The sequence below is a fragment of the Rhinolophus hipposideros genome (genome assembly GCF_964194185.1).
Source record: "Rhinolophus hipposideros genome assembly, chromosome: 17".
Taxonomy (NCBI): Eukaryota; Metazoa; Chordata; class Mammalia; order Chiroptera; family Rhinolophidae; genus Rhinolophus; species Rhinolophus hipposideros.
Window position 1 is genome coordinate 32,472,697 of NC_138063.1, and position 23,771 is coordinate 32,496,467.

At 35.0% G+C, this 23,771-nt stretch overlaps 1 protein-coding gene across 1 annotated transcript in view; it reads right to left on the bottom strand.

The window, feature by feature from the left end:
• ASXL3 (ASXL transcriptional regulator 3) overlaps positions 1 to 23,771 on the bottom strand; it is a 171,079-nt gene that overhangs the window by 117,053 nt on the left and 30,255 nt on the right. The window contains exon 2 of the mRNA XM_081078727.1: positions 22,483 to 22,569. Within this exon, the coding sequence (XP_080934853.1) occupies positions 22,483 to 22,569 (87 nt within the window). The remainder of the gene's footprint in view (positions 1 to 22,482; positions 22,570 to 23,771) is intronic.

Consider the following 23,771-nt stretch of genomic DNA (forward strand, 5'->3'; position numbering starts at 1 on the left):
TAATCAAAATGGAGGTGAAGAGGTCACTCCAGGTAGAGAGAGCAGCATGAAGAAGGCGCAGATGGACACAGTTGAAATGTGGCACACAGAAACACGATTATTTGGTATTTCCAGAGCAGTGAGTGGGAGGCACAGTAGGGCTGGCATCGTATTCTAGAGGGAAGGTATGCCTCACATGGTGTGCATGACTTTTATACCACAGATGAAATCCCCTGGCAAGGAGCTTAGACTTCATGCAGAGGAGGGTGGAAGCCCTAGAAGATTTAAGGAGGGAAATGCCTGGTCCCTCTGTAGCATGAGGATAGATCTAGAACGAGACATGCCTAGAAAACAGATCAATAAGAAGCCTGCAGTATTGGACTGTGGGGAAGATGGCAAGAACCTCACCAGAGCACCAAGGGCAGGGCAGAGATGGAAAAAAAGACTCAAGAAATACATGAGAAAAAATACGGGAAGGGGGATCAGAAGGACACAGAAACTCACTAGATCTGTGAGATAAGGGAGAAGAAAGAATTTAGGATTGTTGCAGGGGCTGGGGGTGAATGATGGTATAATTAAGATATGCAATATAAGAAGAAGTGGGTGTAGAAAAAATATGGTGAGTTTAGTTCTGGACCTACTGATTTAAAGGTATGCATTCAAAATTCAGATACACACTCGCATCCCAGAGTTAAAGTTGGGGCTACAGATAAACACTGGGGAACCATCAACATATATATGGTATATAGAAAGGAGAAAACTGATAGGCACAGGTGTCTCTTAAAATAATAAAATAAGAGAAAAATGACTGACTTGAGTTTATTATATTCCAAAAGGCAGAAAACTACATGAGAAAATATTTGAGATAAAAAAAGGGAAAAGATTCCTAAGATGGATTTCATTATAATAATATGAGGTGTGATTCTAACTTCAGGATATGATTCTTTTAGAAGTCAGAATAAATCTCTGTATTCATATGTAGAAATAACCTATAAGTAGGAAATTACCTAGATTTTGCCAGTAGGAACCCTTCTTTTAAGTACAGTTTGCCTTTTAAAAAGCAACATAAGAACATTATGAAATATCTGTCAATTGAAGAAAAAATGAGAAAAATCACTCAAAATCCCAACTCCTTAAAGCAACCCTGAGCATTTTATAAAATTTCTTCTAGCCTATTTTTCTGGTGTGTTTCTATTTTAAAGTTATAATTTATCTACATGTTGAATCACAATATTTCATTTTATATTACACCCTTTTCACACTCCTATAAAACCATCATAAATATATATAAAATGGTTAAACATTTTCTATTAACTTGTTTGAAGTGAGTGGTTTTCTATCTGGCTGTATATTAGAATATTTAGGGGAGTTTTGTTTTTTTAATGCAAGTATTGAGGCAACTCCAAACTTATTAAATAAAAATTTCTGGGTGGGGCCCTGGCATCAGAGTTTTCATATATCTCTCCAAAGGATTCTAATATGCAGCCAAGATTAAGAACCACTGATGTCACCACTAAACATTTAAATTATATCCTTTGTTTATAACTGAAATCGCACTGATACAAACATCTTTGCACATAATAGTTTTTTTCTTATATTTAAGAATACTTTAAGATAGAATTGCAGAAATGGCATTATTAATTCAGGAGATATGTAATGACCTTTTGCAAATAATGCCTACTGGAGATGGTTTTCAAATGAAATGTTTTGGTTTATGCTCCCACCAGTGGTATATAAACAGGAAGCATCATCTGGAGTCAGGGTGAAATGCATGGACTGATTAATTTATTAGGTAAACTGAAAAACAATCTCCACTGGATACTTTCCCTTGCATTTCTATGATTATTAGTAAGATCAAATGCTCAGCCACATACCAGTTTATTTCTCAGTTTTATGGGTTGGAGCTACTCTGCTCACATGCTTTGACCACAATGCTCTAAGCTCATTATTTTTTCTTGTTTTAATAATCTGTTTATATAACACCTCTAGCATATTAACTAAAACCATTTCCTCCAGTGTCATTTAATGTTCGTTTTTTTTATATGCAGACACATAAAATTTTATATAGTCAAATGTGTCTATTTTTTCCTTTGTAGTTTAGTTTATAGCTTCTAACTCTGAAAAGTCATTTCCTTGTCAAAAGTGGCTTGAGAGGTTAGATTTGAATTTTGGTAATTTTTTTTCCAATAGTGTGACCTTTCATATTCTGGATCATGTCTGTATCTTCCTTAATATAGACACAACTAGCACATTACATGTTCAATAAACATTTATCATTTTTAATGGCTTTCTCTGGTTCACAAAGAAGAGCAGAATTCCCTTATCCATTACTTCAGTTCTGATTCATCATCCTACCCCTTCTCTTGAAGACTCCGGTACTACTCACTGGAAATTCCTTCATCAGCAGAAATGTCAAAAGAATTCAGCTAAAAGTTTTACTGACTATTTGAAATTTTTTACCTTTAAATGTTTGATAAGGCAAATGTCTAAAAATAACTACTGTTAAGATGGGCATTCATACTGCAGGGCAAACGTCAATTTAATTTCACTTTTTTCTCTCTCCCCTCCTCCTCCTCTTTCTTTGTCCACTTATATTCTCAAGGCAGTTTGTTCAGGGGTAGTCATCTGTTTTTATTAGAAGTGTTACCATATAAAGATATTTAATAAACATAGTTTTCTTCTATAAAACAGTTTTGTGAAATTTAAACATCATAGTTACTTGGGATGGCATGAAATACATCCACAAAATTCAGATAGAATTATAAAGTAAAAACGAACTTTACAGAAGGCCTAATTTCTAAGATCTCTTAGGGAAACAATATGCTTTGAAAAAGTAAGAACAGATACAAAGACCAGCGAATTTCAACATCCTTCCCTTCCCCAAACTTAGTATCCAACACTTAAAAATACATCTAAGAATCCGGCAATAGGCCTAAAAGAAATTTAATACACCTAGGTCTTGTTTCATTTCACCCTCAGGGAACTAGGATTCATGAGAGATGTTGAGAGCAGGGACTGCAGAAATGCCTATGTTTGCTACAAGCCATATTAATATAATGCTCTTCCATATAGAATCAAACAGTGAAACAAAGGTAAGAAGGCTAGGATCAATGCAGCTGTAAAAAGAGAGTAACTAATATGGTTCCAGGCTAATGGTTTTGGAAAGCTATAAAATTATACATACATACACAGTAATAAACTCCAAAAGTGATGTCACTAATACGTTATATACATATTGCCTCTGTTTTACAGAAATAAATGTCTTCCTTAGGAAAAAAGTGCTCACTTTGATGACCCATGGAGAGAAATGTATCTTTAGACAAACTAAGATTTCCTGTACATTATCTTACAACAATATCAGTGTTTCAACCAGACACACAGAGATCTTCCAGACACCTACTCCAATAGCAAAGTGGGAGAACAATATGTAAATATAATAAGGTGGAAAGAAAAAGATTACGTGAGCCAAGGTAATAATTCAAGAAAAAAAATATTTTAAAACTGTAGCCCTATTTAATCAACTAACCAAATGGTAACTGATTAAAACAGTTGCTAAAATTAGAGAGATCTATGTTTATATAACAATTAGAGAAATGTTTTTCTGTCTTCTTTCATTTTTCAATGTTTGAAAAAACCATACCTGGAATATCATGGCTTCTGGCCATTTGGCAAACATCTTATTTAAGTAAGCACAATTCCAATCCACTCATTTGACCTGAATTAATATTCTTGAGGTTTTATATAGCCACTAAAGCTTTCAGGAAATAGTTCCTCGATGCACCTGCCACCTAATTCCATGAAATCAATATTTCACTTAAGCTAAGTCAGGAAATCTTAAGGTGCTGAATTCAATTATGACTGTTACTTCATGAGCTGCGAGTAAATAAAACATAGTACTGAAGCTGAAAATCATTACAGTTAAAGAGCTTTACCTCTATTTGGGTGGGGTGTTTTCTAAGGTACCATTAGCATACTTAATAACAGCATTTCATGTTAGGATAACACTAACAACTTTAATGTATGAGACAGTACCTTTCTATTGCCAAATGCCAGTTTATAAGCACAGAAACAACATTCTCTCTGGCTATGCCTGAAGAGAATCTATTGTGATCATGGGAGACAGCTGCCCATCAATACAAAAAGGAAAGCTGATAATATTGATCCAAACTTCATCCAAAGGTGAAAACAAGTTATTTACTGAAATTCAGTATATTACTATTTAAGTAGAACATAAAAATTCACCACGTTATCAGTCACAAGCACCATGTTATATATGAAAGGCAATGGTAAACTGAGGTTCCACACTGAAAAGTTTTGTAGACACAGACATATTAAAAAAAACAAACTCAAAACTTTTATAAATAGTAAACACCTTGTCTTGGTCTTCAAAGGCTGTCTCTTGTCCAATAACTACTAACTATCTAATAGACGTCCATGCACTAATCTTTATAGTTTCCAAGTATTCACTGTGGGTATCATGACTTCATTTTCAAAACAGTGAATAAACAAAGAGGTAAAATCAGAAATTCTAAACCTGCTCATTCCTTAAATGGTAAACCTCTGACGATCCTAAAGTTGTTCCTTTTGTCACTTGACTTGCTAAACTGAGTTTTAAGAAAACTCTGGAAATTTTCAAAACAAACATTATGCTAGCATAGTCCTATGTCTTTCATTTTTCCTTGGTTTGTTCATGCCTTCGGATAGGCATTCTTTTCCTTCTTTTTTTCACCCCCTTTGGGACATCCTACTTCAAGTCTAACATTTTCCTGTAGCCTACAATTTGACTGTGATGGAAAGACTAAGCTTTGGAACCAGCCAGACCCAGGCTCAAATACCAGTTCTTCCACATATAATTGTGTGATGTTAGCAAGATACCTAACTTCTCTCAGCATCAATTTCCTCATATGTAGAATGAAGAAATAGCACCCAATTCTCAAAGTTACTGTATGGATTAAATGAGCTAAAAAATAGAAACTGCTTGGCTCAGTGCCTGACACTGATCAGTTACTGCATAAATGTTAGTTTCCTGCCCTTTTGCCAAAATGACATTCAACAGACAGTTCTAATGATATTTACAGACACATACATCTGTTTCTTCTTTTCATTTTTTTACCTGTATTCTACTCTTAGATCTAATAAACTTCATGTTCAACACTCAGTAAGCTTTTCATTACCCTAAAGGAAAATAACTAAAATAATATTACATAAATAAATAACAGCCAAGAGGAGGCATCAAATTTCTAAAGAACATGTTCAAAATTTAAAAAAGTCTAGCACATTCTCTATAAAAAAATTAAAATGCCTGAGCAGTTCAAGAAGGAGAGGCAGTATTTATGCTGCAAAACTACTTAACAGTACAACCCAATTTGATTCTTAGTAAAACAGGGTTAGAATAATGAAGTACTCTCAGTGAAGATAAAGCAAAGCATTCTCTGGGAAAAATCAGTCATCACCCTCAAGAATATTTATAAATGTAGTGAGGCTACTTTGCTTAAAAGAGCCCCAAGCAAAAGGGTGAACAAGCAGACTACCACTTTAGCAAGAAAGATCATGGAGATGCAATGTTCGCAGGGAAGAAAGCTCGGATATATACCAGAAAGGAAAATAAAACATTTCTAGCTAACATTGTAATAGGATTTTCACATGTAGATAAATTTGTAGTCAAAATACGGCCACAGTTTACACAAATTGTAATTCAGACAGAGAAATTAGCAAGCACACCAGGGCCTCCCGAATTTTCACTTTCCAACAAATCACACTTTCTCCGTTTCGATTCTAGTCTGCACTGTCACACTGACGAAACAGAAATAACATATGTGAGCGACGTCCATCTGGGAATCACCCTCATGACCTTCTACACAGTCATTCAAATCACACTGCCTGGCCTTCAGGTGTCCAGTAGTCTTCTCAAACCCACTAAACATGGACAGGGGGTTGAGTGACAACTATGGGGTTCCACACAGGAAGACCCTCAATGTTCATTTTCTCCCATCGTCACTAGCTGGTACCTACCCGGAAGGAATGAATGGAACCACTCCAATGCAATCCCAGCCACTCCTGCTAGTTCAAGCATTCGGTTCAGCATCACCTCATGACCAACACGAAAGCAGCTGAGGCTCTAATATAATCATCATGGAAAGTTGTCCCAAATCCTTCATTCGAGGAAGATCCTTCATACACACCAACGCTGTCTCCAAGCCATGCCGGGTTCTGAAACCAGACTGGAAAATATTATATATGTGTATATATAGTAAAACTCCCACAAACCACTCTTCTACTATGTCATATTTATTTACAGCTGCTTAACCCATCCTATATATATACATATATATTGCCTTCTCAAGGTGAAAATATGAACATTCAGGGAAAGATCCTTTCCATAGTAGAAGGTAAACTGAAAGCATATGAAGACCTGGTGCTGCCTGGTAAGGTAGTTGAGGCGGTCCCAAATGGAATATACTTTGTCCTGAAGGGAAGAGAGAAAACACAATATTGGTTTCCAAGGCTAAGCTTCTAAACTTGGTATACAGGATCAAACTATTCCAATATTATATATAAAAAAAAAAAAAAAAAAAAAAGGAAAAGGAAAACCTTGGCTTTTTCAGGAAATGGGAAAGCAACGCCAGATTAACCCCTGAGGCTCTCTTTGGTATTACCAAACATGCCTTCTTCCTCCTGAATCCCACAGTGTGACACCACTTCCATATTCCTAACAACCATCGCCTTGACTGCATTATCAGACTCTCCACTGATCACGGAGCTCCAGACTGACAGCACTTGCTAATCATGCAGACAGGGCAGGAACCTTTGAATGAATAACAACTTCAAGTGGTAAGAATAATACAAAAAATAATCAATGGAACCCCAAGAACTTTTATATGTTAAAAAGCAAGAACAAATGGACTTAAAATATAGCAATTTTCCTTCTCACTTTTTAATGAATAGGCTTTTTAGAAACAAAGTGAGACACTATACAGAGTTTTCAAAGCTTAACCTGAGAAGTCACTACTTTTATCTTCTTGAGACCTTTATTGCAAGATTAAAGGCTATACATTTCCTTTTTGCTTGCTCTTTTCTTCTAAACTAATATAATACTGAAAACTAAAACTTTCAATCCCGGCACAAAATTTTACTAAGTTTCTCTATTTCCAGGATATGTCTAAAATAAAATGAAATGGATTACATCACTGCAGCATTATTTTCTATGTACTTACCCTAAATTCTTATTTGCATCAAGTACGAGGCTATGCATAAGACTGCTTGTTAAATATCATTCCGTTTAAAATTAACGGGATTTTGTTTTCTCGTCTCCACTTCATTTGCTATGCTGGCCAGACTCATCTGATCCTTGTCAGTTACACTGAGTCTGTACTAAAATGAAAAAGCTTGGGCACGTCCACCTGATGCACTGCCTCCTCTACCCACTCAGTAGATACTTTGGTTCCCAAGTCAATCATTCCACTGACGTCAAATATCCAAAACCTTTTAGACAGGTTTGTACCTGGGACTTATACCAAATGCAATACTCATTATGTTTTTCTGGACATTCTCCACCAACTTCACTGCATCTCATACAAAGTGACATGTCTCTCCTAAGGAAAATGCAAAGAATAAATGGAGGCAAAGAACTCAGAAATTATTATACTTGGCTGCTTAGCTCAAAGTTACAGTTCACTTGGTGCTTAGCAATATACAATGCTTTTCTTCCTAAAATTTTAAATCCTCAGGTTTGACATATTGGCAATCTCTCGTATAACCCGAGGGTCTGACCAAGTACAGTAATATAAGTCTTTTAAAACCATCCCTTATACAGAGGTCAGCTACAGATGTTTATAAGTAATATATGTTCAATCAGATAAACATTTGCTGAGATGTCTGCTATGATTTAGGAGCTATACAGCATATACAAACATGAATAAAAAATGTCACTAGCTATCGTGAAATTCAGAGTTTAGTTAAGAGAAACACATATAAACAAAAAGAACTGTGAAAACGATAATTAAATCGTTTTGGAATACAAAACGAGGAATACAAAAGTAGGAACCATATTTACACCTAGGAATTGTGGGGAAGGTTTCCCAGGGGAAATGACAATCGGCATCTTAAATGGTAAATAGGTATTAAGGGTGGTGGTGACAGTATTAACTAATAGATGCTAATGCATTAGCATATATGTAATTTATCAGAATCTTGGAAATCCTACCACTACTCAAAAGTAAATTCTATCTTATAGTTTAACAGATAGCAAAACTATTTCAGTGTACTGAAAACCTCCTAGTATACTATGACCACTCAATAAATATTAAGCAAACCAAAACTGTGAGAACCTTAATGAGAGAAGCACACAAATAATGACATAGATTTTCCATGTAATTAATCATTACCTACATGTTTAAATGCAGACCTCCTCAGAGACAGCAAAGTGACTTTTTTCACTACAGTCTATTCTCCAAAATTTCATTTTGTGTATTTGAAGCTTCATAAGCAAATTTCCAACAAAGTTTGGATTCTGAGACACATTTTTTCCTCACAAAATATAACAATTAGCTCATTAGCAGCAGGTATTGTCAAGATACACGTTAACACATTTATGTTTGGAGGATGAGAAAGCAGAGGGAATACTGCATCAATTTTGTACATTCAAAAAGCTAAAGTGGACCAAGTATGATAGCTAGCTAGAGAAATACACCTGATTGACAAATAAGAGCCTCCAAAAAGCATCTCATTTATTGAAAAGAATTTAATGACTGGTGTATTGTAAATAAGGAAAATTCCTGATCCAAAAGTCCCAACATTACTCATTGGCAGATATCAACTCAGGCTCTGATGCAAATAACCATGGTTTTAAACTTTATCATTGAATCTGAGCCAAGAACACAAACTAACTAGAATCCCTTTTCTTACTTCTCAGGAAATTTTAAGTAAAAAAATTGAGCATTAAATAATATTATACACTTCTTACTGAAACATGAACCTTTTTGGCACCAGTGTACCATAATACTAATGTGAAATATCTCAGAATACATATTTGACTTAACAACCCATTCAATCTTGATTAATGTCCCCAAATTCCTAATAATGCAGCAAACAGTGAAATCTCATAAATCAGATATCTTACAATTGAGAGCACATTTCCAAATTATTTTATCTTCATAACAGCCTTATGATTCAGATAAAGAGTTATAATTTTCTCCATCTTACTGGAAATGTAGGACAACAACAACAACAACAAAAAGACTGAATGACTTATCCAGGATAACACATGTTAGAAGCAGAAGTAGAACTACAACTCAAATTACTATTCACTGAATCAGAAAATATCAAGAATTATCAAGAACCTATTATATGAAGGGTGCCATGGAGAAGAGGATCACTGAGAAATAAATTCTATCATTAAGGAAATTATAGTCCTGTTATAACAAGAGAAAAATTGAGTTTATTAGCTAATAAAACAAAGGAATACATATGTTGTGCTACAATGGAATAGCAAGGATAAAATGATGAGTTAAAGCTAAAGATATACCACTGAGGAGGTGGTATATATTTGAATTGGGATTTGAAGGTAGGAAGTAGAAGAAAAGAAATGGTGAAGGTTATTACAGACTGAGCAGAGTCAGAGAGACTTAAAAATATATGGAATATTTGCATAAAGTCAAGTATATGGGTTTTTTTTCAACTGTCAAAAATGATAATATATATTTAACCTAACTCAAGCCCAAGCATTAGATTTAATTTAAAAATAGACACAGTAGAAGCTGGCAGTTGTTCCCCAATAATTACCTTTCCCTACAGTTAAGACTGTCACGTTTCAGCTGGGAACATGGCTCCTGCAATAGACTATATTCTCCAGCTTCCCATTCAGATAAGTGTAACTATGTATCTGGCCAGTGGGACATGCGGTAAACTGAGGTACTGAAATTTCAGACCATTTCTGTGAAAGGACTGCATGTTCCCCTTTTTCCAGCTGCTGCTTAGAACACGGATTTGGTGGCAAGCCATGTTAGCTCATGGGGATGAGGACAAAATTCTCAGGATGACAGAGCCATGAAAGCAGAAATGACTCTGGCTCCCTAGATACCCTGATGTAACAAAGTTATCTCATCATTCCTGGGAATATCTACCTTTGGACTATGATCTGACACGTAAACTTTCATTTGATTTAACCACTTATGTTGGGACTCCATGATACCTTTACCTAGTGAACATATACACTAGTTTATAGGCTATGCTGTAAAGCAAATACAAATTAAAAGTAATATCTTGGTTCTCAATTCTCAACATCTAAGAAAAATAATCTGAAAATATTTAAATTAATTGTAAATGGTTTAATATAATCAGTAATATAGAACTGTAATAGACTTTCAAATGTACTTTAAATTTTAATCTATATAAACACCCTAGGTAGTGAGAAGGTCAGAGATCAATATTATTATATTGAAAGTGAAGAAAAAGACAACATATCATGAATTCACTACAAAAGTACTTGATAGCTCCATATTGTATTGGGTTTAACCTCATTTAGTTCATAAAATAATCATTACATATATTCCATACTGCATTGCTATACTAAAGATCCATTTATAAAGCATAATCAAATGAGTTATTAATGCCAGAAAAAAAATCAATAAATGAAAACTAGATTTTTGCTATAAGTTTACATTATTTAACAATGTTTTCATTTACCTATTGGACATCTCAGACCCTTCAATTTTATTGTTATTAAATTTGAATACTTAATTGTTATCCATTTATGTTTTATAGAGAACAGAGGAAATTTTAATAAGTAAACATAACTATATTATCACAATATGAATAAAGAAACATATGGTCTACAAGAGTCCAAACAGAAAATTCTGAGAAGAGAACAATGGGTGCTAGATGACATCTGCACCAAACTGTCTGCAGACAAATCTATTCACCCTTGCTTGCTTCATTCATTACATGTTACAAGCATTCCAAAGGATAAATGGAATAAGCATATTTAATAAAATGATCTAAGGTATTGTGCCTTACTGAGTTCACTGGCTCTCTACATCAGCCCACAGGGGCAGGAATGTAAGGTAGCCACAGCCACTTCCCCTGTCCTTCTTTGGGCAAGGTCTTGATGGTAACAAGAAGCCAATGAGGTCAGAATCAAGAATATTAGATCACCATTTGAAGTATAAATTACAGTACAAGCTATTTTGTGCCCCTAATTCCTGCCAACAGTGTTACAAATATGTACTACTGAAGGCAAATAAAATCAGGTAATAGAGGGTGACTGGATCAATGAAAACCTATCACTTCAGGAAAATCAATTGAAAGACATGTCCCTTCTAATAGTACCTTAGAATAGAAGATGTATCTTCTTTTTTCTATATAGTCTGGCCTTCACTTACTACTGCGCTTTTGCACATTCTTCTGAAATTCTGAAATGAGCAGCCTCTTCTAAGTTTGAAGATAGTTCAAATAGTTACTAACTCTATTATGGTGGACAACCCATCTTCTCTAAGCCTTAGTTTATTGATCTGTAAAATAAAAGTTTAAGACTATATGATCCGCTAATCACTAACCAAAACTGAAATGTTATAGTTCTGACTTAAACTTCTTTCACATCTGAGACTGCATCCTATTGCAGTAGAGGCTGCTCTGAATGTCCTCCATTTTGAAGGAAGCTTGCTTTCAAATAAATTCTCAAAAGCATGGCTTAAAATTGGGACAGTGATGACAATGGCAAACGGCTCTGGTGTAAACTATTCCTGACTTAACCAAAGGGTGTGATTCCTCAGCTAGTAGAAATTATTCAGCCCTCTACTCTCTTATCACAAGAAATGCTTCTAATAAAAACGGTGAATTGCTTCGGTAACCAGGTGATTGAAAATTGGGTAAGGGAAAGGACTGGATTTAAAATGTAGATCATTATCTTCTCCTCGAAATTACATAGACAGGATTTCACAACTCCTTATCTTTTATGAAAAAAAGGTAAGAATGGATCATTTATCTAACATAGAAACTAATTTATAAAATATTGAAAATTAAACGTTATAAGTGGCTGACTCAAAAGGATGATGTCTAAAAAAAAGTAAATGAAGTAAATTTAAATTTTAAAAATCAGGTTAACGTTCCCGATATTAAGGATGGATAAAAGATGTGAGAAATAAAAACTATCCTAGTACACCTGAAACTAATATAAAATAATATTGAATGTCAACTATAATCGAAAAAAAATAGTTACAGGGATGTAAAGTACAGCATAGTGATTATAGTCAATAATACTGTAATGACTATGTACCGTGTCAGATGGGTAATAGACTGATTGGGGTTACCACTTTGTGAGATACATAAATGTCTCATCACTATGCTGTTTTGTACACCTGAAACTAATATAATATTGCATGTCAATGTTTTAGCACTAGATTCCAAAGTGATCTTTGCTAATCTTAACACTGAAGAATTTAAGATTTGAGTAACTTGTTTTAAATCTTCATGAGTGTCAGTTTTCTATATATAGCAACCAGCGTGTCACCTTCAATAACACAATTTAAGTAACAAACTGAATAATAATCATCGTACAAATTGTTGTATTTCATGCAGACATGCCAGAGAACAAATTCATGAATTCATGGTAGCTGCAGTGGCCTGAAGGAGAATGCAGTCTTCCTGGAAATTTTACACCTGTCTTTTGTAAAAAAGAAAGAAAAAGAAAAAGAAATAGTGGTGTTTTTATACCTGCTAGTGGAAATACAATAGATGGATGTGATGAAGAAGGATGGATAAGTGGTCATGACAAAGATTACCAACATCGGTAAAGTACATCTGATTATTCTCTGCTTAAGAAAATGCCCTAAAAAATGCATTAATGCTGCTTCTAAAGCTATATTAACTTATTCATCTGGGCCCCCTTTCCTTTCCATTGATTTATTTATTTCTTTAAAAAAGAACAATGTTAAAAAAAAAGAACAATGTTAATAGTTTAGCTTTCCCTACCCTCACCTAAACATGATTGTCAGTCCCAGCTATTTTCAGAACTACCACCCTCTATAATTGCCCTTCAGATTCTGTACTTGCTGTTAGCAACTATGCTTTGTCCCATCCCAGTTAGCGAGTTGCCCAGAAACAAATTCTAATTTATAAATCCAGTATCAACAACAAAATGGTGAGAGTCTTATGAAGTTCTTGGTTCTTCCATTACCCAAGATATGTTTCACACCCTCACAGCATTATCTTCTAAAAAAAACCACACACAGTAAGAAGTTACAATTTTACAATTCAAATACATGTTGCTGCTATCCACCAGGCCAGATCGTCCTCTTCATGTGGGACAATCATAACAGTTCAAGTTCATTTAAGGCTTTGCACCCTCCAAATCTGAATGGGTTATGGAAATGCTTTGTTCACGCTTCAACCCTATTTACAATTAGGCTATAAACTGAAAAAGCCTCTTAACATCATTACCTATAGGTTAGACTTTAAGTCCCCAACAATTAGCCAGAAAAGCTGCTAAAGGGGATGGGAGAGGCAGAATTTAATATAATCATATAACCAATACTTTCTTAAATTAAAATTTTATTAGGCTCAGGCTACAAGTATTGAAAAAGGTTAAGTGCAATTGGTTCTGAATCAGACATAAAATCCCAGATTTGTCACTTGCGAGCTGGATGAACTGTCTCAAGCTATTTACCCTCACCTGCCTCAGTTTCCCAATCTGTAAAACGGGAAGTACAATATCATCAGCCCACCTCAAAGTTTCTTAATAGATATTTCATGTAAAATCCATAGCGTTAGCTTAATATAAGTTAATGATCAAAAAATATTAATTATTCTTTTAATCACTAGCCCTACTCATTAATTTGTTTGACATACTACATGGTCAAACTATGTCAAATAAATGGGCACAAAGATGTGCATTCCTTACCTTAATGAGCTTATATTTGTGATGAAAAGACAACACTTCGTGACATGTTGGGACATCATATATTTTGTTAAGAATCAAGAGAGAATTTAGACATTCCTAAATTTAAAAATTAAAAAAAAATAAAAATAAGAAAACACTATGCACTGGACTGAAAACATGCTTCAGAGAAGGTTAAAAGATCTAATGAAATTACACAGTGAAAAATGGTCTGGAACCACGCTGTTAAATCCTCAAAAACAGGCACTACATCTTATTCATCTAGGAATTCAGCAACTTCTATAGTCTCAAGGACATATTGTGCTTAATAAATGTCACTGGAATGAATACATGCCTTAAAGCTTCCACAACCCCCCACCAACCTTCACCTCAGGATCTTACACAGTGAGCACACAGTAGGCACTTAGTAAGTGCAGTATTTGTTTCATTAATTTCTTGTTAAAATACCTACATCTCCACAACTTTGTTTTCATGAATGCCCTTTAATTTGACTACTAAGCACCTGGCAAAGCTCTGTACCTACAACACACCTGAGCACCATGAACCTGGCCAGAACGTGACTACCAACAGAATGCAGAGAGAACACAGGGAGAACACAAGGCTTGTGCAGCACCCAGAACAGGCCTTAACTTAAAATAAATAAATAAATAAATAAAAAATAAACAAACAAACAAACAAATAAATAAAGCTAAGAAAAATCACCGAAATTTCAGGCTAACTCTCAGTCAATAATTATCAATTTGATTTTGTATAAGCATGTCAGGAGCTGTAGGATAAATAGTCCTTAATTGCTCTGAAAGAACTCACACTTATTCTTAGAAATTATGCACTGTAGCTTTAGGAAACCTGGCTTTACAAAATGTCACAATTTTTATTCCTCTAAAAACAAATCAACTAAAAAAGAAATCCTCATGTCAGCATATCAACAGTTTTGCATTTGAATTATGCCGTCAAGTTCAAAACAATGAAGGAAAACTAAAATCATTTAGGCATGTGGCAATTAAGAGCACAAGCAATGAAATGAAGATATAAAACCACTTAGACAAAAATTAAATAAAATCCCAATGATTTTCACCTGCATAGGTCCTTAGAAAGACTCATACAATGTAATTTTATATCCATTTCTGCTTCTATTTCTGCACTGAAATATTTATAGAGTGCTCAGTATTTCTGGAGTAAATTATACCTACATCTTGATAAAGCTGAAATCACCTAAATTACCTTTTTGTTCAATTATTTGGAAGAATGGCGAAAGCTTGACAAAATAAAAAGGCATATTAAGAAGTGGTCATTTCATAGCTATAATTGTATACCTTAGGGAATATTGATGCCTTGAGGGTTATATGCAGTCACCACAGCTATTTTTACCAAAGGCTTCAAATAAAATTCAAATCAATTTATACTATGTGAATACACACACTATATTTAAACACAAAACTTAACCCAAGTATTCTATTGGCTTATATGTTAGAAATAACATATGAAAACACATATTAAAAGTATGTAAAAAATCGAAGCACAACATAGTATTAAGCATATTGTTATAAATACATTCTGAGATGAATCAGATACTCAAAATTCTAAAATATTCTTATGGTAAGGCATGAATTGTAGACACGTAAAGTTCCAAATTCTGAATTGCTGTTATGAACTGAATTTTTGTGTCCCCCTCAAATTGATCTGTTGAAGCTCTAGCCCCTTGTGTAGCTCTATGTGGAAACAGGGCCTCTAAGGAAGTGATTAAAGTTGTATGAGGTCATAGGAGGAAACCTTGATCTCCCAGGAATAGTGTGCCTACAGGAAGAGACTCCAAAGACTCCACTCTTTCTGCACGCACACACCCAGAAGAGGCCAGGGGAGGACATAGCGAGAAGGTGGCAGTCTACAAGCCAGGAAAAGAGGCCTCACCAGAAACCTACCCTACTTCTTTATACGATGAGACATCTTAGCCTCCAAAACTGAGAAAATAAATTTCTGTTGTTTAAGCCATCCAGCATAAGGTATTTTGTTATCGCATCCTGAGCAGACTAAGCCAATCAATATAAATATGACCTCACTCTGAGAACCAGGGAGAGTCCTGTTCCAAATGTATTGTATTGGTGTGAGTGCTCTGAAAAATGCTTCCTTCCCATTCAGCAATACTATGGTGTAGGCTTCTCATGGAACAATGCGATAACTACCAGAAGTGCATGCGAGTGTTTGTGAGTACACACACCCCCACATACACACGTGACACAATTCATGAGTGCCTCGTGGAGCTCTACTTCTACTTTCCAAATCATGAAAAGATAATGAGAAAAATTTCACAGTGAAAGGCAAGTAAGTCAACTGTGGCTGCAATATCAGATGCTTAACTATAAAGGCTCTAAAGTGGCCCAAGTCCAGATGAAGCAGGGGTGTGCTGAGGAGCTGGAACCCGACCTCCGAGGGTCATGTTTCACATAATTATTTTTCAACTCAGGAAATGCTTTCACAGGAATATATAATCTTATCATCCCCCTGAAGAATTGTTGCCATCTCTTGCTCCTATAAAAAAGTAACTTTAAGTAAAAATACTTTAATTTATGACAGAATACAAAGTTATTTTTAAACAACTAGTGATATCCATGTATAAATCATGAATTCTTATTTATCAGTTTTATATCAGTTAATTTAAAACTAATTAATGATGTACAAAAAAAGCATTCAATACCAACAAACAACATTTTAAATGACATACTTTGGGAGGAACCAAATGTATATAAAAATGAGCAGATTGGAAATTCAAAATCTCATCTAACTAAGTCATAATGTATGCTGTCATTATTCATATCATGAAAACTACATTATCAGCATGTCATGCATTTATTTAGATAGCAAGTGATTAGGAAAAAAGTATCATACCTGGTTTGATCTAATTATCACCATACATACAACTGAGGATATCTTTCAATTCATAGTTTACTAGCTGCAATATATCCTCTGGAACATTATGGGTTATAAGATAAGAAATGCTACGATAAGTGACAGTGTTTGAGGAAACAAATTGGATTTAAAATGGGGGAGACTGTATTTAAGGAGACCAGATAAGAAGAGAGTGTGTTAATCTGGTTAAGAAATTGTAAGTGTAAAGAATGAATGGCAGAGTGGGGATACAAAGAAAGAAAGATGTAATTAGGAAGTAGCCACAGACACTAGCCAAGAACCAACTCGCCATGAGGGTAGAGGAGAAGACAGGAATGACTCTAATTTAGATTTCAGTTTGAGAAATGACAAGTAAAGTTTATATCAACTGAGAGAGAGATGACTTATTCTAAAAGCTTGCTTACACACACTCAAGAACACACCTAAACACATAAAATTTATGCAGATTGTCCTATATTTCTGTTTAATAACATCATTGTCTCACTCAGCCCTCCCTAAGCAGCTGACTGTGCACACCATTTACACAATGAAAGGATTAGATGTTAGCAAATGGCAGGGATGACACTGTGAGTTAACACTGTAATTCTAAAATGTCCCAACACAAACAAACTCGACTACAATTTCAGTTTGAAAGGATGGATGCCAACATGGAGTCTGGAGATAAGAATTGATTTTTGCAGTAGAAATTATTTGTGTTTCTTTCTTATCTCTAGACAAAACATTTCAGCAGCGAGAAAGAATCATCTCCTATAGCACTAATTAGAAACGTAAATCTCACCAAGAGCAATGCCAAGAAATTTTATTGTTTGTCACTATACATGGTAATAGAATTTTCTGACATTTTATTCCCCTAGAAAAATGCAACATCTTTAATAAACCACTGCACAAAGTGGAGATCCTAATTTCAGCATATCATAACAGAGATTACAAAATGGAAAACATGCGAAACCTTAAGACAAGTAGCTAAAAACAAATTTATTCTCAGAATTATCAACGGGAATAAAAAATTTTCATTGATGCCAGAATAATTAAAAATCTTGGGTTGTCAACTGCATGTTCTACATTACAAAATCTAAAATATGTCCATATTATGAGTAACACTAAACACAACAGAGATTGTTTATAAACCTTTTCAATTATCCCTACTGTGATATGTAATTATAGGCTGCTGCTCTTTAAATGGCCGACAAAATCTAACATAGATTTTTTTTTAAGGCATCTGTAATATTGTGAAAACATACCTCATAAATATAACCATGCTCCAATCCAAATGAGGTTTTTTAAATTGCTTTGTGTATTTTTTGCCTTAATTTTATGACTGCCTCACCTCCATTAAAAATTGATTCCTATTATCAACTAATATGAAAATCATATCACAGTTCATGCTAAATGAATGGCAGGTATCTTGTAATGATAATGCCCAGCACATAAGAAATTATGCCTCACTGATGAACGGCTGTTTTGTTCCAGTTAGTAAGTGCTACAAGCCTCTCTCCTTGACCTTCCAACCTGGATGTGTCACTATAAATGAGTCCACATTTCTTTGGAGGCATCAATTTAACAATTACAAGAGTGGAGAAAAACATATTCTCAGGCATCAGAAATCCCTCAGTCGTCTTTGTAAAGGAATTATCACTTCTGGATAAACAAAACAAAAATAGAAAAGGAGAATTAGGGCAACCCCAAAAGTCAGCCAAACATGGTAACCGGAGTTACTCCTCTTTTTCTACAAATATTTTTAATTACTGCAGACAAGACCATATTCTACAGTAGCACTCTAACTCCCTGAGGAAGTGGGAATGTTTAGCCAAGAGTCCAAGCAGGCATATCACATATCTATCCACAAAAGCAGCACACTGAAATATGCACATTTTTATCCCCTCTGTACAGACAACATGGCTATTTGACCGATTTTAAGACTCTGATCATCTGAAAAGTATTCCAAACTGCTATGTCTTATCAACTGTTGACAACTCATAAATGCAAAGTAACAAAGCCTGAAAAGAGTCACTCAGAATCAGCAAACCAAGTATATAGCTGGACCAGAGTATAACTGTATTGATAAAATCTTGTACGCTGTTATACAGGAGGGAATTAAAACTTACCAAAATATATTTTTATCAACAAACAAACAAACAAAAAACAATTCTAAGACACCATGGCGTGATATATTTATTTATTTTTCAATAAAAACCATTTGTCCTTCTGACAATTTATGATATTCGTATACCTTTTTTAACACCATGTGGAAAATACTTATTTCAGCCAGGCATTTCCAAATAGAATCTAATGATATACTACACATTTCATCAATAATATGAAGAAGATACACAGAACACGATACAGAAAAGTTGTCCTCTATTTATCACATCTTCCTGAAAAGTGTGTAATTTAAAGTGTCACTTGAAAAGAGGAAAAGATAGCATAAAGTGTCAAGAATTTCATTTCAGTCAAATAAATTAACAATATCACATGTACTGAACACATTCAAGTATTCACATCAGCTTTGCCAAAACTACTGGTGTATTGTTTTTTATTATTATTATAAGTTACAAGTTTGAACCAGCAGCACTTACAGTGTTTGATAACAAGCAACAGTATAATAATCTTACTCGTTCACGGATAATCTGCTGCAGACTATCAGGATGCATATATTTAATGGAATTCCCATAAAACTGTTAGATTCCTTTTGATTAAAACAAAGTATTGAACAGGAGAAAAAACACAACACATAGTGTGAAAAAGAAGCTTCTAACTCTAAATGCAAGCCAAAGTCGTCACTAAGTGCCAGCAAATTAACATCTCGAGACAGAAGATTATTTACTCAACAAATAATTATTGCGTATCTGCTGAGTGCCAGGAGTAGTAGGTATCCTGCCCTTGAAGAGCTCCCAGACCGGCGGGAAGGACAAAATTACAGTACAGTGAGGCTGTAGGTACTGTACCTGGCACACAGAATAAAGGACACCCAGGGTACCTGAAATGAGTGGTGTTACTTTAGAGCCAGATTCGGAATGATGATGAATTCAAAACCCAGTCACGTCTTTTCTAGAATGCTAGGTATAGTGGTAGATCGTTTTGGGGAGGACTGTTTACGTGACCTCTCATCCATAGATGAGACCACCAGAAGGTTGTGGCCACATTAGTTACCTTCACAATCACTCTCCTGCATTTTAACTAGGCATATCACAAACCTGCATTTCTTGAAAAACACATCATTAATAAATATCTAGAAACAAAAAAGCTGTATGACCTTATTATGATGGAATTTCTAAATGTAACTGTCCTTAAGAAAAATAGTTATACTTCATTTACTCAGCTACCTTAAATATTTGGAAAACATTTAAGAACTTGGAAGGTAGCAAAATAGTAGACCAAGGAAGCAAAATATATGTCAGAATCTGCTCCCTAAAGCACACATAACATGTAGGAAAGCCCAAAACTCACTCAAAATCTACATACTTTTATTTTAGAGATGACTGGAATAAGCAAACTAGAATTAGGAAACAAGGGAAGAGTGGTCACAGACACACCAGCCATAAGAAACAGGTCCCCACTGACAGGAGGGAGGAGATTTAAAGAAACTTAGAAATGAGAACATAAAATGCATGGTCTGAGGCTCTTCAATGCACAGCTGATTTTACGGAACAGAACTTGAATAGAATTATGGTTCCTTTCTTTGCTTGTTCAACTTGTGAATTCCTTACAGCGACTATTGCTCTTTACTGTTTAAAGAAACTGTTTTTTGCTTTTGTTTTTGTTTTGTTAACATAACTATGCATGCTGAAAACCCTTTACGGTACCATTCTGGGAAGACCAGCATTTTGAAAGTATGAAATAATGTTGTTCCAATAAGTGTAATCAAAATGCTGCTCAGAGCCATGGTACAGGGATTTTACATCTCTAGGTCCTTAACAACTGACAGCGGCATGGTGACTCCTATAGAGAGGAATATCACAATGACCAAATTTCATGTGTCTGCTTATAGGATATGCTTTTATGTCTGCATTGGCAGATTCCTCTGGCACAGAGCCCACATTCGACAGGAATTGATATTCTTAAGATTTTTGCCCCCTTTTCTTTGGGCTGTAGTGCAAACATATTCAGTTCTCTCTAAATGGCATAAATATTTTCAGGGTTTCTGACAGGCAGCAAAGAGAAAATGAATTTCCAGGTGTTCCCATTTTGTTCTCTAACTCCTCACACTGACATCTAGCTTAGCAGAACAGGGTATCCTTTGCCAGAGTTGTGAGGCTCTGTCAGCAACTTCCCTCCCCGCCGCTGCCCCCACTTCCTGGGAGAACAATTAATGCAAACACAGTGTAGCTACAGGCTCTTTACTGCAGAACAGGCTGAAAAAGCCTTTCAAACAAAGATGAAAATTTCAGCCTAGTTGTCTTATGCCTCATTAAATTATGACGTTCATGGATCGAACTTCCAAAAGATGCATTTTAAACAGGGAGAGGCTGATATTACACATACTTTAGAGTCAGAGGAGTTGTAGGTACTACTGAGTTTTTAGGAAAAGTTGGCCTTAGGAGGATATTCATTTCTCTCATCAGTAACATCTCAATAGCAGTCAAAACATCCAAAACGTAGCTCAGCAGACTGAATTTTCACCAAATTGCAACCACTGCATGCTCAGTCACTTGCAGGTAGACAACTTCATACAAAGAAATTCACTATGTAACACGGATGATTACATACACATATATGTCAACTCTGTGGTTATTTTATTCTCTAATGAACTTTTCTTTCCCTCCTGGAGTAATATCTTTATGGCACTAAACTGTTGGCTAAAAGCCAAAACCACAAAATTAATAAAAATAAAGGACGGTAACAGATAAACAAAATGTGGTTTATCCATACAGTGGAATATTATTTGGCAACAAAAAGGATTCATGCCACAATATTGATGTAAAACATTATGCTAAGAAGCTCGTCCCCAAAAGCTACATATCATATAATTCCATTTATGTGAAATGTCCAGAACACGCAAATCCATAGACACAAAAAGTAGATTAGTGGTTGCCAGGGGTTGGGAGGAGAAGGAATGGGGAATGACTGCTAATGGGTATTGGGGTTTTATTTCAGGGTGATGGATATGCTCTAAAGTTAGAAAGTCTTGATAACTGCACAACTTTGTGAATATACTAAAAACCACTGAACTGTACATTTAAAAGGGTGAATTTTACACTGTATAAATCATATCTCAATAAAACTGTTTTTTTCTTAAAGGCTCGATAGCTAATTAATGACATTCCAAGTAGAGAAGGTCTAAATAGAAGAGGGCTAAATTTTCAACCATATTCACTGGCACTTTGAATATTATCAGAGTGAGTTCATCTTTATATCCTGGGTCCCATCTAGGAAGCCTGTAAAAGTATTTCTCTTTCACTACTCACTTTCAAAAACACAATCTCCTCTTACAAGGAGGAGAAAGAGGAGTGACTCCCATGAGTGGCTAATTCACATAATGCTGTTCTTTGTTAACAATGTATGTTCTATACCAGTCCATCTAATGTAATTTATTAAGGCAACAAGCCGTTCCAAGGAAATCCTGGGTCATCCAAATATTTGGCAGTCACAAAATAATTTGTAGATAGTTACTTAATTCACAATCAACTATAAATCAAAATCAAATACATCTATTGCTTTGCAATTAGTGGCAATTATTAATCAATGAAAACAGGAAATGTTATAAATACTGACCTTGTTTCTTTTAACCCTTCTTTCTGAATGACTTCCAATATCTGCTTTGCTGTCATTGGTGAGTTGGGATGTTTTTCTAGTGCCTGAAAAATAAAAAAAAACATGAGGTTCACAGATTATTGCACAGAAGCATACAAGATGACAATGTGTGTGAATCATGCAATGTTTCCTAAAAATTTAAAGGGCAAGGAGCTGTTACATCAAAATAAGGTTCCCATCACACCGCTCTGGTGTCCAAAGTAAGAATGTAATGTAATTTCTTTTCTGAAGATTTATGGCAATTTCTGCAACATTTAGGGGCCATTCTTCAAAAAATGTCACAAGGGTGTATACACCAAAAAAAAAAAAAAAAGAAATGTGAAACCTAAAAAGACCAAGTTATTAAATACATATAATCTCCTTTATTAAAATTGCTAGTATTTTATTATTAAAGATATGCTTTCAGGCTGTTAAAATGTTTCCTAAATTTCTAGGGCCTTGGAAACATGGAGCCTGAATACTACCAATAGCAGAGAACAAAGTACTGGTCAGAAATAACCTCACTGGATTCATATTTTGATCAACCCCATTTATATTACAAAAAAAAAAAATGAGAAAGAAAAAGAAATCTTTCATGGCCAAAATTGGAAGCAGCATACAGAAACCCAAGTAACTCATGACAGTGTGTTTTCCAGTTCAGCTCAGTTTCCTTTCTTTTGCCTTTTCCAATTAATTTCAAGTAAACATCTTTCTCTTCCCATGCAGCCCATCTCAGTTTAATAAACTGGATCCCATTTTCTTTCTCTCCCCTTCTGTCCTACTTATTTTTGCGTGGAAGGGAGTTCTTTTAAACAAAGTATGGGGAATCCATGGGCCCTAGTTATTTCCACAGGTACGAGACCATCAGCCCTGGAAATCAAGTTCCTTTATTTATCCAGGGAATTGTCTACATGCATTGAAAGCTGTAAGCAGCAGTGTCCACACTGCTCACCAACAGAGACTAGAGGGACCACCTCTGGGTACAAGAGAAGCGTCTACACACATCTTCACAATGACTTCCTCCAAGGGCAGACAACACCTACTTAAAGATGCTGTACAGGAACTTCTGTACGAGGCATGGCCCCATGCAACTGAAAGATTCTAGAGCTCTACTTTGTGATTATTTACTAGAAGGATCACAACTATTAAGAATTAAAAGGGTACGCTAAAAACGAAAAATTGAGAAGTCTTCCAAATCTGTTTAAAATAGCTCTGTGATCTCTTCTACTATCCGTGGACAAATTTCAACTAGGTTGCTAGCAAAAGT